The sequence below is a fragment of the Pleurodeles waltl genome, chromosome 12 (genome assembly GCF_031143425.1).
Source record: "Pleurodeles waltl isolate 20211129_DDA chromosome 12, aPleWal1.hap1.20221129, whole genome shotgun sequence".
NCBI lineage: Eukaryota > Metazoa > Chordata > Amphibia > Caudata > Salamandridae > Pleurodeles > Pleurodeles waltl.
This window is the reverse complement of record NC_090451.1, coordinates 656,238,051-656,254,903: the sequence shown is the minus strand read 5'-3', so window position 1 is coordinate 656,254,903 and position 16,853 is coordinate 656,238,051. Positions and strand designations below refer to the sequence as shown.

Here is a 16,853-nt window from a genome sequence, read left to right as displayed (position 1 = left end):
ATCTTGCTGGATACCGAGGGTGGGAAAGGAAAAGTTTTTTCCTAGTACATAACAATATTTAAATTATTGTAAATTAACTGAAAAAATATCGGAATATAACAATATATCAGAATTAGGAAAGCACAAATGAAGAACATATTTTTGTAATTTGGAAGCGTGGTGGAAACAAGTATTTTACTTCGATCAAAATAAATAAATTCACTAGGTGATGCCACGTCAACACATTATCATTTGTGCGCTGTATCGTTTTATATGTAAAACGGTATGTGCAAATGTAATGGTCATTTTCTTTGCAAATGTGTTGTCTGTAATGGCAGTGTGCTACCACACCATGCATACTCCACTTTACGCCACTTCACAACAATCCAATCCACTCTGTACCACCTACTCTATGCCACTCTGACACTTCACTCTATGATACTCCAGTCCACTGCACTCCAGTCTATGCCATGGCACTCCTCTCCACTTCATTCTGAGTCACTCCACTATATAGGCCACTCTACTCCTTTCCACTCTGTGCCAATACATTGCACTCCACTCAACACTTTATGCCACTCTACCCCACTCCACACAGCTTTACTCAAATCTACGCCACCTCACGCTACGTCACTCCACTCTGACACTTTACTCTACTATATGCTACACCACTCCACTTTACTCCCCTTTGTGCCCCTCCCCTCTACATCCTCCCCTCTCTACGACTCTACTCCACTCTATAACTGAACTCACCTCCACTGTACTCTGTGGCACTACTCCACACTACGCCCTCACTCTGCAACACTCCACTCTATGCAGCTCCACTCCTCTCTACTCCACTGTACCCGAGGCCACATCACTTTACGCCACTCCAGTCTATTTTGGCAGTGTACTCCACTCCATTCTATGCCATTCCACGACAGGCTACTCTGCCACTCCACTCGAAGAAACTCTGTGCCACGTCACTCTACTCTGACACTTTACACCACTCCATGATACTCTGCTCTACAACACTCTATGCCACACCACTCTACGACAAGCTACTCTACTCCACTTTACACAACTCCCTCTAGGCCAATTTGCTCCACTCTTTGCCATTCTACTCCACTCTTTGCCACTCCACCCCACGCCACTCTCCTCTGCGCCGCTAACTTTTAGCCATTCTGAACAACAGCAACACTGGTGTACAACATAACTAAAACACATTGGCAAAGTGAATAGCTCTTGCATAGATGAGACCTATTGGCTTTGCCCATGCTTGTTTAAAATGTCTGCTGGTGATTGTGACTAATTTTCATGCAGAGAAAAGCCCACTACATCATTGAAACTGAAGAACTGTTCTGAGTGCGGTTCCGCGGAGCCATTGCCAGGGCCGACTCCGTGTCTTCCCCTTTTTCCGGGGACCGGATTGACCCCCGCTCAGATTAAAGAATTTTACGAGGCCATGCGTCTCGTTTTTGAGCAGGCTGCACCATTGGAGGGGTCTTCGGGCCCCGTGGGGTCAGCAGGGGCCCCTTTGGATTCAACGTCTGCAGCTTCGGCCTCGGTGCCGTTGGGGACCCCAGGATCCGATACTGGATCCGGCGCCCACCGGTGGTAGCCCCATCCTTATTCCGGATGATCCGGAGCAACGTCGTACGACGTCAACTCAGACTGAGCCAATTCGGCCCAGATCATTGTCTGAGCATTATTTAGATCAGCCAGACGCAGGAGAGGAATGGGAGGGGTCTGAGGACCCTTTAGAATGTGGCTTGCAGCAGGACTGGTATGAGGATCTAGGGGAGGCTAGTGGACTGGACATGTCTCCAGATGCTGGTATGCTCTCTCCTCCTAATGTGGCTACGGAGAAGGGTGCTTCATTTGCTATGGTGGTGCGTAGGGCAGCAGAGGTTTTGGACCTATATTTGCCTACGGTGCCAGTCAGGACGAATATCCTGACAGAAGTGCTACAACCAGGGGTGACAACATCAGAGTTGATGTTGCCCTTCAATGAGGCTCTTACAGACGTCCTTCTGGGTACATGGTCCAAACCCACTATAGGGGCTCCTGTGAATAGGACGGTCGGCCGCCGCCATAGACCCCCTCCGAGCGACCCTAGTTCCTGACTCAACACCCCACTCCTGAGAGCTTGGTTGTCCAAGTCTCTACTTCCCGTGGTGCCTTCCCTTCCGCTTCCCAGGAAAGGGAATCCAAGAGGCTGGACCAGCTTGCGAAGAAGCTGTTTTCTTCTACCAGCCTGGCATTGAGGTCCGTAAACACCTCTTGCCTATTGGGCCGTTATTCCCATACTTTATGGGATACGGTGGCACAGGTGCTGCCCCAGGTCCCGGAGGGCATACGGGACACTCTCACCCAGGCTGTCAAGAATGGGGGAGATGCAGCCAAGTTTACGATCAGGTGTGGTTTGGACACGATCGACTCGCTGGGCAGACCGATTTCATCGTCCGTGGCCCTACGTCGCCACGCCTGGCTACGTTCAACTGGGTTCTCAGGGGATGTCCAGTCCAGCTTGATGGACATGCCCTTTGATGGCTCTCGCCTTTTTGGCAAAAAGGCAGACTCAGCGCTTGAGAGGTTCAAGGATTCTTGAGCTACGGCCAGATCCTTGGGCCTTTCAGCTCCAGCACTACAGCAGTCTGTCTTTCGCCCCTTTCGAGGCTTTGGAAGGGGCGTGGTACCACGCCAGCCACAGTTTAGCCACTGTCCTCAGGCTTCCCAATATCCCGGAAGAGGACGTGGTCGTGGTACCATCAGACCCAGAGGGTCTGGCCAAAGGTCAGCCTCCACACAGCCCCCCTCCACTGCGCCCAAGCCCTCCTAGTATGGTTCTGCAGGATCACGTCCGTCCAGTTCGAGGGAGGTTTCATTTTCATCTCCCTCACTGGCTTTCCATCACAACGGACAAGTGGGTCCTGCAGATCATACCGAAGGGTTACTCCCTTCCCTTCCATTCTTTCCCTCCTTCTATTCCTCCGACAAAGGAATGGCTGATGGAGGACCATCTGGTTTTGCTCTGCGAGGAAGTTACGGCTCTCTTGGCCAAGGGAGCCATAGAAAGTGTCCCGATATCAGAAGTAGGCAGTGGTTGTTATTCCCGCTACTTTCTGATTCCCAAAAAGAACAAAGGCCTTCGCCCTATCTTGGATTTAAGGGACGTCAATCTCTTCCTCAAGAAGGAGAAATTCAAGATGCTCACTCTTGCCCCTGCCCTAGACCAAGGAGACTGGATAGTAGCGTTGTATTTGCAGGATGCGTATTTCCACATTCCTATCCTGCCAGCCCACAGGCGTTACCTGCGGTTCAAGGTGGGCCACAAGAGTTTACGGTGCTTCCTTTTGGTCTCACCAGTGCCCCTCGGGTGCTAACAAAGGTGATGGCGGTGGTGGCAGCTCATCTGCGCAGGTCAGGGATGTCAGTCTTCCCCCTGCTGAAGGCTCCTACGCCCCAGGCTCTCGTCACCCACCTCCAGACAACGGCGGACCTCCTGCATTCGCTGGGGTTCACTATAAATGTGCTGAAGTCACACCAGACTCCCTCTCAGAAGCTCACTTTCATCAGAGCTGTTCTGGACACAGTGCAGTATCTGGCCTATCCTCCTGAACAGCGGGTCCAGGATATTCAGGTTTTTATACCGATGTTTTGGCCTCTATCCTGGATTTTGGTGAGACAAACTCTGAGGCTTTTGGGACTCATGGCTTCCTGCATCCTATTGGTCAAGCATTCCAGATGGCGCATGAGGGCTCTGATGTGGGACCAGAAGTTCCAATGGGAACAGCATCAGGGAAATCTTACCGACGTGGTTCAGATCTCGGAGGGGACTGCAAAGGATCTGCAGTGGTGGTTAGTGAACTGTGATTGGGTCAAAGGCAGACTCCTCTACCTTCCCCAACCAGATCTAACAGTAGTGACAGATGCGTCACTTCTGGGATGGGGCGGCCATCTCGGAGAGGTGGAGATTAGAGGTCACTGGTCTCCGGCGCAATCTGGGCTCCACATCAGCTTGCTGGAGCTTCGGGCGATCCGACTAGCATTAAAAGCATTTCTTCCTTTTGTGAAAGGGAAGGTGGTGCAGGTGTTCACGGACAACACTACCGCAATGTGGTACTGCAACAAGCAGGGTGGTGTGGGGTCGTGGACCCTTTGTCAAGAAGCTTTACGTCTCTGGACATGGCTGGAACAGCAGGGCATGACCCTGATGGTTCAACACCTGGCAGGTTCTCTGAACGCCAGGGCAGACGAGCTCAGCCAAAAATGCTTAGAGGATCACGAATGGAGTCTCCATCCGGAGGTGGCGCAAGGACTCTTTAAGCAGTGGGGAGAGCCTTAGTTAGATCTGTTCGCCTCTGTAGAGAACGTGCAATGTCAGGAGTTTTGGGCGTTGGAGTTTCCAAGGGGGTGATCGCTAGGCAACGCTTTTCGTTGCGAGTGGAGTTCAGGCCTCCTGTACGCCTTTCCGCCTATACCAGTTCTGCCCAGAGTTCTCAAGAAAATCAAGAACGACCGGGCCCAAGTAATCCTAGTGGCTCCGGATTGGGCACGGAGAGTTTGGTATCCAGAGCTTCTCAAAATGAGCATCGGTCCTCCAATCAGGCTGCTTCTTCGGGAGGATCTTCTGTCACAGCAGCAGGGGAAGGTTCTCCACCCGAACCTGTCAACTCTGCGCCTTCATGCTTGGAGATTGAGCGGCGACAGTTGATGGTTTATGACCTCCCTCACAAGGTCTGTGATGTCATTCTGGCAGCCAGGCGTCCCTCTACTAAGTCGATCTACGCCTGCCGTTGGAAACATTTTGTTTCATATTGTACAGAGAGGTCTATTGATCCTCTTTCTTCTTCTCTGTCTAATATCCTTTTGTTTATATTATCTCTCGCCCAATAGGGTTCCTCCTTAGGGACTCTCAAGGGCTATCTTGCAGCCTTATCGGCCTTTCTTCAGTTGCCCAATCAACCATCTTTGTTTAAATCACCTATAGTACAGAGATTTTTGAAAGGGCTTGTGCATTTGTTCCCGCCTGTGCCTTTTGTTATGCCCCAGTGGGACCTTAATCTGGTTCTTACCTTCCTTATGTGTGCTCCCTTCGAGCCCTTACATAACTGTCCTTTTCGGCTGCTCACTATTAAGACAGCCTTTTTGGTGGCAATTACATCTGCCAGAAGAGTGAGTGAGCTACAGGCTTTGTCATCAAAACCGCCGTATCTCACAATCTTTCCTCAAAAAGTGGTTCTCTGAACTTGTGCCTCTTTCCTCCCTAAGGTGGTGACCCCTTTCCATCTTGGTCAAAATATCACCCTGCCCACCTTCGTTGCACCACCGCATCCTCTAAAGAAGAGGAGCGTCTCCATCGGCTGGACCCAAAAAGAGCGTTATCGTTCTATCTTGATCGCAGTAAAGAGTTCCGGGTGGACGACCAACTCTTTGTGGGGTACGTTGGTGCAAAGAAGGGTCGGGCAGTACAGAAACGATCCATTTCGCCCTGGGTCATTCTCTGTATAAAGATCTGCTATGCTTTGGCGAAGAACCAGCCTCCTTAGGGCTTGAGAGTTCACTCTACTAGGGGGAAAGCTGCTACCACTGCGTTAGCACATGGTGTACCTGTGGTGGACATCTGTCAGGCGGCAACATGGGCTTCCTTGCACACGTTTGCAAAACACTACTGCCTGGATAGCCAGGTGAGAAGAGAGGGGCATTTTGCCCGTTCTGTCTTGCAGGACTTCCTGGTATAAAAATCTCCTTCAGACCCACCGCCGTGGGTTATAGCTTGGGTATCTATTCTAAGGTAAGGAAGCTGCAGCTAGAAGTCTCTATCAGATGAACAAGTTACTTACCTTCGGTAATGAGGTATCTGGTAGAGACTCTATCTAGCTGCAGATTCCTTACACCCACCCAAGCCTCCCAGCTCTGCGGATATTTTTATACAAATATATATATTTGTGTATATGTTCGGTGGCATGTGTAGCTGCAGATACACATGCTGTGCACATCCCGCCATCTGGTGTTGGGCTCGGAGTGTTACAAGTTGTTTTTCTTCGAAGAAGTCTTTTCGAGTCACGAGATCGAGGGACTCCTCCCATTTCGGCTCCATTGCGCATGGGCGTTGACTCCATCTTAGATTGTTTTTTTTCCGCCATCAGGTTCGGACGTGTTCCTTTTCGCTCCGTGTTTCGGGTCGGAAAGTTGGTTAGAATCTCCGAAAAATCGTCGGTATTGTTTGCGTTCGGTATCGGGTTAGTTATAACAGATCGACACCGACTTTTGAAGAGCTCCGGTGGCCCTTTGGGGTTTTTTCGATTTCCCCCCCCCCCCCCGTCTGGGCCTGGTCGGCCCGGCCACGTGTCTCTTCAAGGCTGATGGAACGGACCCCATTCCGCTTCTGCCCAAAATGCCATAACAAGTATCCATATACAGATCAGCATCTGGTCTGTAACTTGTGTCTGTCTCCAGAGCACAAGGAGGATACCTGTGAAGCCTGTCGAGCGTTTCGGTCGAGGAAGACATTAAGAGACCGAAGAGCAAGAAGGCTGCAGATGGCGTCGGCGCCGACAGGACAAGGGCGTTTCGAGAAGGAAGAAGAAAGCTTCTCCATCCATGAATCGGACTCGGACGAGCTCGATCACGAAGAAACGCCGAAAACCGTAAGTAAGACATCAAAACATAAAACTCACGAGAAGACAACAAAAGCCCAGGGGACGCCACCGCCAACAGGCCATGGCTTAACCCGAAAGATAGGTGACCGATCATCGGCACCGAAAAAGGGCATGCATGTGGCGAAGTCATCCGACTCCGGTCGAGATACCGCCACACAGCAATCTCGGGCCCGAGACACCGGCCCTGAACAGATTCGGCACCGAGACAGTGGCACCGAAATGGTTCGGCACCGAGAAACCACAACGCCGAAAATAAAGAAGGTTGCCTCGGAGCCCAAAAAAGCGACCAAAAAGATTTTGATTCCGAAACATCCAGCATCGGAACCGAAAACAGGTTCCTACACAGAGGAACAGGGATTGTCCTCCCAGATGCAAGGACATAAGTTCGGAGAGGAACTTCAATCTGTTGAGCCAGACTACACTCAAAGAAGGCTCCACATTCAAAAAGACACAGGGACGATAAGCACTCTTCCCCCAATTAAGATGAAAAGAAGACTTGCCTTTCAAGAAAAGGACAAGCAGCCACAGGCAAAGGTGGCAAGGCAAACAACTCCACCACCATCAATGCACACATCACCGGTAGTCACTCCACCACTGATGCAATCTCCGACTCCTACTGCAATGAGTCAAGATGATCCTGATGCATGGGACCTTTATGATGCTCCTGTATCAGATAACAGCCCAGACTGTTACCCTACAAAGCTGTCGCCACCTGAAGACAGTACATCCTACATGCAGGTGGTCTCAAGGGCAGCTGCGTTTCATAACGTCGCCTTGCATTCAGAACCAATTGAGGATGACTTTTTATTTAATACACTCTCCTCCACTCATAGCCAATACCAAAGCTTACCTATGCTCCCAGGAATGCTAAAACATTCAAAACAAATATTTCAGGAGCCTGTTAAAGGCAGAGCCATAACTCCAAGGGTGGAAAAAAAGTATAAGCCACCACCAACAGACCCTGTTTATATTACGCAGCAATTAACACCAGATTCTGTGGTTGTTGGGGCAGCTCGCAAGAGAGCAAACTCTCATACCTCGGGAGATGCACCACCTCCAGACAAGGAGAGTCGCAAATTCGATGCTGCGGGTAAAAGAGTTGCAGCACAAGCAGCAAACCAATGGCGTATTGCCAATTCACAAGCACTTTTGGCAAGATACGATAGAGCTCATTGGGACGAAATGCAGCATTTCATAGAACACTTAACCAAAGAGTTCCAGAAAAGGGCACAACAAGTGGTAGAAGAAGGACAAAGTATCTCCAATAATCAGATACGGTCATCAATGGATGCAGCAGATACAGCTGCAAGGACAGTAAATACTGCAATAACAATAAGGAGACACGCATGGTTGCGTACGCCAGGATTCAAGCCGGAAATACAACAAGCCGTGCTGAATATGCCCTTTAATGAACAGCAGTTGTTTGGGCCGGAAGTCAACACTGCTATTGAAAAACTCAAAAAAGATACTGATACCGCAAAAGCCATGGGCGCACTCTACTCCCCACAAAGCAGAGGCACATTTCGCAAAACACCATTTAGGGGAGGGTTTCGAGGTCAACCTACAGAGGCCACAACCTCACAAGCAAAGCCCACTTATCAAAGCCAATACCAGCGGGGAAGTTTTCGGGGGCAATATAGAGGGGCACAATTCCCAAAAAAATAGAGGGAAGTTCCAAAGCCCCAAAACCCCTCAAAACAAACAGTGACTTCCAAGTCACACATCCCCAACACATAACACCTGTGGGGGGGAGACTAAGATAATTTTACAAACATTGGGAGGAGATAACAACAGACACTTGGGTACTGGCAATTATCCAGCATGGTTATTGCATAGAATTTCTCAAATTCCCTCCAAACGTGCCACCGAAAACACACAATATGTCAAAACAACATATAGATCTTCTAGGACTAGAAGTTCAGGCATTACTACTAAAAGAAGCAATAGAATTAGTACCAGAACACCAGAAAGGAACAGGAGTTTACTCTCTGTACTTTCTCATACCCAAAAAAGACGAGACTCTGAGACCTATATTAGATCTCCGAACATTAAATACCTACATCAAATCAGATCACTTTCACATGGTGACATTACGAGACGTAATCCCACTACTCAAACAACAAGACTACATGACAACACTAGACCTAAAGGATGCATATTTCCATATACCGATACATCCTTCACACAGAAAGTACTTAAGGTTTGTATTCCAAGGAACACATTACCAATTCAAGGTGTTGCCATTCGGAATAACAACTGCGCCAAGAGTTTTTACAAAGTGCCTAGCAGTCGTAGCTGCACATATCAGAAGGCAGCAAATACATGTGTTCCCGTACCTAGACGATTGGTTAATCAAAACCAACACTCTAGAAAAGTGTTCACAACACACAAAGTATGTCATAGAAACCCTACACAAACTAGGTTTCTCAATCAACTACACAAAGTCACACCTTCTGCCGTGTCAAACACAGCAATACTTAGGGGCGACAATCAACACAGCAAAAGGGATTGCCACTCCAAGTCCACAAAGAGTTCAGGCATTTCACAATGTAATACAGGCCATGTATCCAAATCAAAAAATACAAGTCAAAATGGTGATGAAACTCTTAGGCATGATGCCCTCATGCATAGCCATTGTCCCAAACGCAAGGTTGCACATGCGGCCCTTACAACAGTGCCTAGCATCACAGTGGTCACAGGCACCGGGTCAAATTCTAGATCTGGTGTTGGTAGACCGCCAAACATACACCTCGCTTCAATGGTGGAACAGTATAAATTTAAACCAAGGGCGGCCTTTCCAAGACCCAGTGCCACAATACGTAATAACAACAGATCCCTCCATGATAGGGTGGGGAGCACACCTCAATCAATACAGCATCCAAGGACAATGGGACACTCACCAAAAACTGTTTCACATAAATCACTTAGAACTATTGGCAGTATTTCTAGCGCTGAAAACATTTCAACCCATAATAAGCTACAAACACATTCTTGTCTAAACAGACAACATGACAACGATGTATTACCTAAACAAACAGGGAGGGACACACTCAACACAGTTGTGTCTCCTGGCACAGAAAATATGGCATTGGGCGATTCACAACCACATTCGCCTAATAACACAATTTATTCCAGGAATTCAGAACCAGCTAGCGGACAATCTTTCTCGGGATCACCAACAGATCCACGAATGGGAGATTCACCCCCAAATACTGAATACTTACTTCCAGAGTTGGGGAACGCCACAAATAGATCTATTTGCAACAAAGGAAAACGCAAAATGCCAAAACTTCTCATCCAGCTACCTACAAGATCAGTCTCAGGGCAATGCGTTATGGATGAGTTGGTCAGGGATATTTGCTTACGCTTTTCCCCCTCTCCCACTCCTTCCATATCTAGTAAACAAGCTGAGTCAAAACAAAATCAAACTAATACTAATAGCACCGACATGGGCAAGGCAACCTTGGTACACAACACTACTAGACCTCTCAGTAGTGCCTCATGTCAAACTACCAAACATACCAGATCTGTTAACGCAACACAAACAACAGATCAGACACCCAAATCCAGCATCGCTGAATCTAGCAATCTGGCTCCTGAAGTCCTAGAGTTCGGACATTTAGACCTTACACAGGAATGTATGGAGGTCATAAAACAAGCTAGGAAACCTACCACTAGACATTGCTATGCAAATAAGTGGAAAAGATTTGTCTATTACTGCCACAATAATCAAATTCAACCCTTACACGCATCTGCCAAAGACATCGTAGGATACTTACTACATTTGCAAAAATCAAAGCTAGCTTTTTCTTCCATTAAAATACATCTTACAGCAATTTCAGCTTACCTGCAAATTACGCACTCAACTTCTCTATTTAGAATACCAGTCATAAAAGCATTTATGGAAGGTCTAAAGAGAATTATACCACCAAGAACACCACCAGTTCCTTCATGGAACCTCAACATTGTCTTAACACGACTCATGGGTCCACCTTTTGAGCCCATGCACTCTTGTGAAATGCAATACTTAACATGGAAAGTTGCATTTTTAATTGCCATCACATCTTTAAGAACAGTAAGTGAGATTCAAGCATTTACCATACAAGAACCATTTATTCGGATACACAAGCATAAAGTAGTTCTACGAACAAATCCTAAATTTTTACCAAAGGTCATATCACCGTTCCACTTAAATCAAACAGTAGAATTACCAGTGTTCTTCCCACAGCCAGACTCTGTAGCTGAAAGAGCACTACATACATTGGACATCAAAAGAGCGTTAATGTACTACATTGACAGAACAAAACTAATTCGCAAAACAAAACAATTATTTATTGCTTTCCAAAAACCTCATACAGGAAATCCAATTTCTAAGCAAGGCATTGCTAGATGGATAGTTAAGTGCATTCAAACCTGTTATCTTAAAGCTAAAAGAGAACTGCCTATTACACCAAAGGCACACTCAACTAGAAAGAAAGGTGCTACCATGGCCTTTCTAGGAAATATTCCAATGACAGAAATATGTAAGGCAGCTACATGGTCTACGCCTCATACATTTACCAAACACTCCTGTGTAGACGTGCTAACAACACAGCAAGCCACAGTAGGCCAAGCAGTACTACGAACATTGTTTCAGACAACTTCAACTCCTACAGGCTGAACCACCGCTTTTTGGGGAGATAACTGCTTACTAGTCTATGCACAGCATGTGTATCTGCAGCTACACATGCCACTGAACGGAAAATGTCACTTACCCAGTGTACATCTGTTCGTGGCATTAGTCGCTGCAGATTCACATGCGCCCACCCGCCTCCCCGGGAGCCTGTAGCCGTTTAGAAGTTGATCTTGAACATCTGTATATTTGTAAATATATATATCTTTAAACTACATTATGTACATACGTATTCACTCCATTGCATGGGCACTATTACTAGCACATACAACTCCTACCTCACACTCTGTGGGGGGAAAACAATCTAAGATGGAGTCGACTCCCATGCGCAATGGAGCCGAAATGGGAGGAGTCCCTCGATCTCGTTACCCGAAAAGACTTCTTCGAAGAAAAACAACTTGTAACACTCCGAGCCCAACACCAGATGGCGGGATGTGCACAGCATGTGAATCTGCAGCGACTAATGCCACGAACAGATGTACACTGGGTAAGTGACATTTTCCATATGATTTTTGCATTTTTGCCTTTCTTAAAGGCATGAAAGAATTTTTACTTCAAACAGTCAAATAAGGAGATAAAATCCATAACTGTTGGTTCTTCCATGACTCTGCGCTTCGGGCGTGGCAAGTTGTGGGAAAAGTATGCGCGCCGAGACGACGTCTATATAGACAACCGTGACGTCATAGACTGCTCCAACGACGCTAATGACGCAGGCGGATCCGAACGACTCCGCCCGACGGCGCGCGCAGGGTACTGCTCAGCAGAAAAATTCTGGATTTGAAGCGGACGCCAGGGAATTCTAAGGTAAGGAATCTGCAGCTAGATAGTCTCTACCAGATACCTCGTTACCGAAGGTAAGTAACTTGTTCTTCTCTCACAGCGCTGGAAGCCCTATGGGGCAACCATGTGCTCTATAAATCACTATAACATAACACATGGCAAGCAAATCAAAATGTTGTTTACTTTATTGCTAGGCGATCATAGACTTTGTGTTCTGCAAACCCCTTAGCAGGCCAGAAAATTAGTAACGGACAACAGATATATTCATGAAGTAGCTCTGATTGTGGCCCACTGTAAATTTGAATTTAGTGAACCAGTATAACAGTACATAGGTCTGTTCGTTATTTTTTGCTGGAAGCAGAAATACTGGTGACAAATTGCATCCAGATTTTTTGCTACTAGTAATTAGTACTTAGGGCGTTATAAGCTTGTGTTAACCGGGGTGATAAAAGTGCCAATTAAAGCTATGACCAAAGCTACTTTAAAGCATCTTACTTTGGAGACTGCCTTTGTAATAGCAGTTTATTCTCTAAGAACAGTTCTTGAATTGCAAGGACTGATAATTCCAGAACTGTGTTTAAGGGATCACAAGCTAGTTATGGAAGCAGTTTCACCAAAAGTGGTATCCTGTTTTCAACTCAATCAATAATTAAGCTAACTTCATTTTTTCAAAAACCAAACAGTGCAGCAGAAATATATATCTATTGAGGGGATGCAATCCATTTGGAAATGACTTGATTGCTCCACAAGTGTTGGACACGTGTAAGAAAAGGTACCATCGCAAGATGGCTAGTGCAAACACTGCAGTTGAGCTATCCATCAGCAAACAAACGTGTAGAGGTTAAACCAAGAGCACATGCCCACAGAAAGGAGCTGCGTTTGCTTTTCCTAGCAACGAGTCATTAAGACTTGGCAACCTGGTAATCAAGTTACTTTTTGCAAAACACTACTGTGTAGACATTTGAGCAGAAAATAAGACTGTAGTACATCAAACACATTTGTAAACATTTATTTAGCTTTATTCTATCATCAGAGTTGCCTCCACAGGAGGAACAATATTACACAGTAGGTGCACAGCAAGTGACTCTAGAAAAGATTTCACGTTCCAAAAGATTCCAGTGACTTACTTCTAAATAGGATTTTGCAGTTTGAAATTCATTTCAATTCTCTTGTGACCCTTGCACCTCCACAGCAAATGAGGAAAATACAAGGAAAAAGTCTAAAATATAAGTCATGTAGAGTGAGTGGCATTGTGGTCTTAAAGTTGTCAATGTGAGTCTAAAGTCTACACCAATTTTTGTATTGAAAAAAAGGCTACCTCAAACTCTTCTGGACCCACTACTAAATAGAACAGTTAAGCACAGCATCTGAATCAGTACCACCGATTGCTCCAGTCATCAGCAGGTGCAAGGTTTCAAAAAGACCGTGATTCTTATTGCGCCACAAGGGGTTCAACAGCCATGGTTCTAGCATCTCCAGAACATGCCTCCCAAGAAGATATGGCAGTTGCCAGGATTTCACCATATACTTGGGAAGAAGAAAATCTTGTCTGCAAGCCTTAATCAGGCAGCCTGGCTCCTGAAGTCTCAGAGACCCTCAGGCTGTTAATTTACCACAAAGATGTACGGCTGTGATAAAGGAGGCTGGAGGTTCAGCAACAAGAAAGTGCTCTGTTTCAAAATGGATACACTTGTAAGATGGCGTCAAGGTAGCACGAGGGCGTCATAATTCAATCATTATTCCATTTGTTAGTCAATAAACTCGGGCATTAAAAGGTTTTTGGAAGGAACAGAGAATACACCCTCCACAGAACTTCCACTCCGAGTTGGAATCTAAACATAGTGTTAGTGAGTCTGAGCCAAATTCGATTTGAGTAGGTACATAAAACAAGTTTAATACATTTGACAATTGCTCAGGTTTTAACGATTTAACAGCCTGTGTTAAAAAAATACGTAAAGAGTAGCAATGAAATGGTAACAAATCAAAATTAATTCCAAAAACTACACTGTAAAGGCGTTACAGCCTCTGCATGTTAGAAAAGCTGTTACATGGGATATACGGTGAACAACGTTGGGCAGAACCAACAATTTTTTATGGCACATACTTTAAATTGAGAGGAAGAGCAGTTACCAAAGGAACCATAGTAAGATGGATTGTTCAGACAATTCATCTTTGTTGCTTTTCAGCTGGTAAAGCACTGGGTGAAAGCAAGGGCCCATTAAGGGGGCCAGCCTTGGCATGCATTCGAAATGCCTCGATAACATTTGATTGGTAGCAGTATGGCCCCCTACACTTCCTGACGAGGCATAATTGTGTACATGTTGAGCTTCAGAGGAAAGCTCTGGAAGGCCCTCCTCCACTGCTGGAAACTTACTTAATGCGTAGCATGTATAATAGGTCACGCTGCAAGTGAAACTCATTTTGTAATTTGGGGACTGTTCTAGAATCCATTTGACCCCCCCCCCTCACCTGCTGGTGAAGGAGGGGAGTCCGGGCACAAGAGGGAAAGGAAGTTAAGAACTCTCGTTATCCATACATAAAAAATATCGAGAAAAAATGAACTGAAGAGGTCTACGTCCTGACACATAATGGGCATGCGTTGGATATCCTATCCTAGAAAGTTTTAGCTGGTCTACTTGTTGTGAAGCTTTAAAATAAATACGTTTACTCTGAAAATGTTTCCCAGACCCAACAAGCATAATAGTTAATTGCATTTCATTCTAGAAGAGTTTCAAACTCAAAATTATTGTTGCAAGTAACTAGTTTAATCGTTCTAAACCTATGTGTCCCTCCTAATGTGCACCTCACCCATGTTTGTCCGCTCAGTATGTGCACATCTGAGCCTGTTTACATATGTATGTGTCACTGCATTTATTCTACTGTTCGCACACGAATGTTTCTCCCCACGTGCACTTTTGCCCCCCACTCTGTTCTTTCTGTATGGAGGCATATTTGGATATTCCTCTCCTGAAGCACACTCTCTCACCCAGTTCGATGCCTGCATGTGCACAGCTCCCCCTTCCCTCTCTGCGCACACCTGGGATTATTTATCTCCTGGATGTGCATCAGCAAGTGCACCTGCGGCCATGTTTGTCGCTACCTGTGATCACCTTTATTTTCATACCTGGTATTGTTTTAAGGTGCCTGTGACTGAACCTGTTCCTATAGTTCCAAGTTGTATTTCTCCCTTTATTAACTTCAGCCTAAGCGTCTGTTTCCAAGTTTTTTCCTGCTTCTGATAATCGGCCCCATTGCTGTTCTTGCCTGTGACCCACTTTTCCGCTTGTCTACAGGTTTGCTCTGTATGTCCTATGATGATGCCGAACTGCTGTAGTTTCACAGCCCACACCCGGATGCACAAAAATCGCCCACCAAACGTCTGCCCGGAGTGCGGGGGCATCTTTCGCACGGAGACCTATCAGGCCCACTTGAAGGAGTCGTGCCTGCATTTTTCGCGGAGGGTGGGCTACCGGTAAGAGATCATTCTGGGTGCGACCTACGTTTGGTGAATCTTATCAGCCTATTATTTCAAGTGCAGAATCTATTTGTGCGAGAAGAAGTAATGAGGTTAATCAGAAAACGCTTGTCTTTTTTTAACATTGAATTTCAATTATGAAATTCAAACATCGATTTTGTTTAATTATGAAATTGGGTGACATTTAATATAACTTGCTATCTCTTCTTTGTAAGTTCCCCCTTGTTTATTTCTAATTAACGCCTACATCCTTGTTTTTTCTCTGTGCTCAGTAAAATGCAATTTTGATACTGGAAAATATTGAATTGCTTTAGATTGTCGCTTATTAGGGCTGCATTGTTCTATCACTTGAATATTTATGGTCCATTGATCATGAATGATTCTATCCAGAAACCTGTGAGGAGCTTTTTCTGCTTTCCAGGAGGGTTTTTAGTGCCAATATCCTGCTTTCCAAGTAGTACACATTCAGTACTCCGAACACTACCTTCAGTCATCTGCCTCATGCGGAAAAACTACACTTATAAAGCACAGGCCTTTTATGATGCTCCGTTCCCTGCTTGGATGAAGGTTCCCTCCTGGTCTCAGGGAAGGAGAGCCAGGATGCAGCTACCTCTGCAGACCCATGGAGCTGCTTGATGACAGGACATTCTTACCACATACTAACTGCCCAACTAGTGGAAGTGTGACTACTGCAAGAGAACTAGTGCGTGATGACTGAGCCTTGCAGACTCACCCGATCTGTGCGAATAACTAAGAATGCTCACCCAAGGGTGACGCAAATATTGTGGCTGGATCGCCTCTGGTAAGTGCCACCCGACACTGGATGCCCCATTGGGAAGCTAAATGCCCCTCATTCCAAAAGGATGCCAACGCTCCACCCAGCAGTTAGCAGGGCTCGTGAACCTCCCTCCTAGTCGTTGTAAGTATGTCTCCATGTACCCCAAATCAGCCCTGACCCCCGCTGGTCGGCGTTTAGAGCCAGTGCTGTGGCCCAAGGCGCTGGAGCCGCTGTCCTTGCACATAGACTGCCTACGTAAGCAATTATGAGACTAAATTCTCAGTGCAGCCCCTTGACCGAGTGGAGGCTGAAGGGGCATGGGGAGACCTCTCGGCGGGGCTGTGAATTGCACCACAAAAAAACTCAAAGCCGACCCCTTCAGTGATCAATACTGATAAGATCTGGGGGGACGGGACAAGTGGCAACTAAGCATGTCATGGCCAGCGAAAACATCAAGAACATTTGACATGGTTATTGTCTTCTTAACAACCTAACACCCTCAAGCTGTTTTTAAGCGGACGCTATTTT

At 46.3% G+C, this 16,853-nt stretch overlaps 1 protein-coding gene across 5 annotated transcripts in view; it reads left to right on the top strand.

The window, feature by feature from the left end:
• ZNF687 (zinc finger protein 687) overlaps positions 1–16,853 on the top strand; it is a 252,804-nt gene that overhangs the window by 99,137 nt on the left and 136,814 nt on the right. For all 5 annotated transcript variants that reach the window (XM_069218357.1, XM_069218358.1, XM_069218356.1 and 2 more), the window contains one exon: positions 15,366–15,544. In XM_069218357.1, coding sequence (XP_069074458.1) covers positions 15,366–15,544 — 179 coding nt within the window. The remainder of the gene's footprint in view (positions 1–15,365; positions 15,545–16,853) is intronic.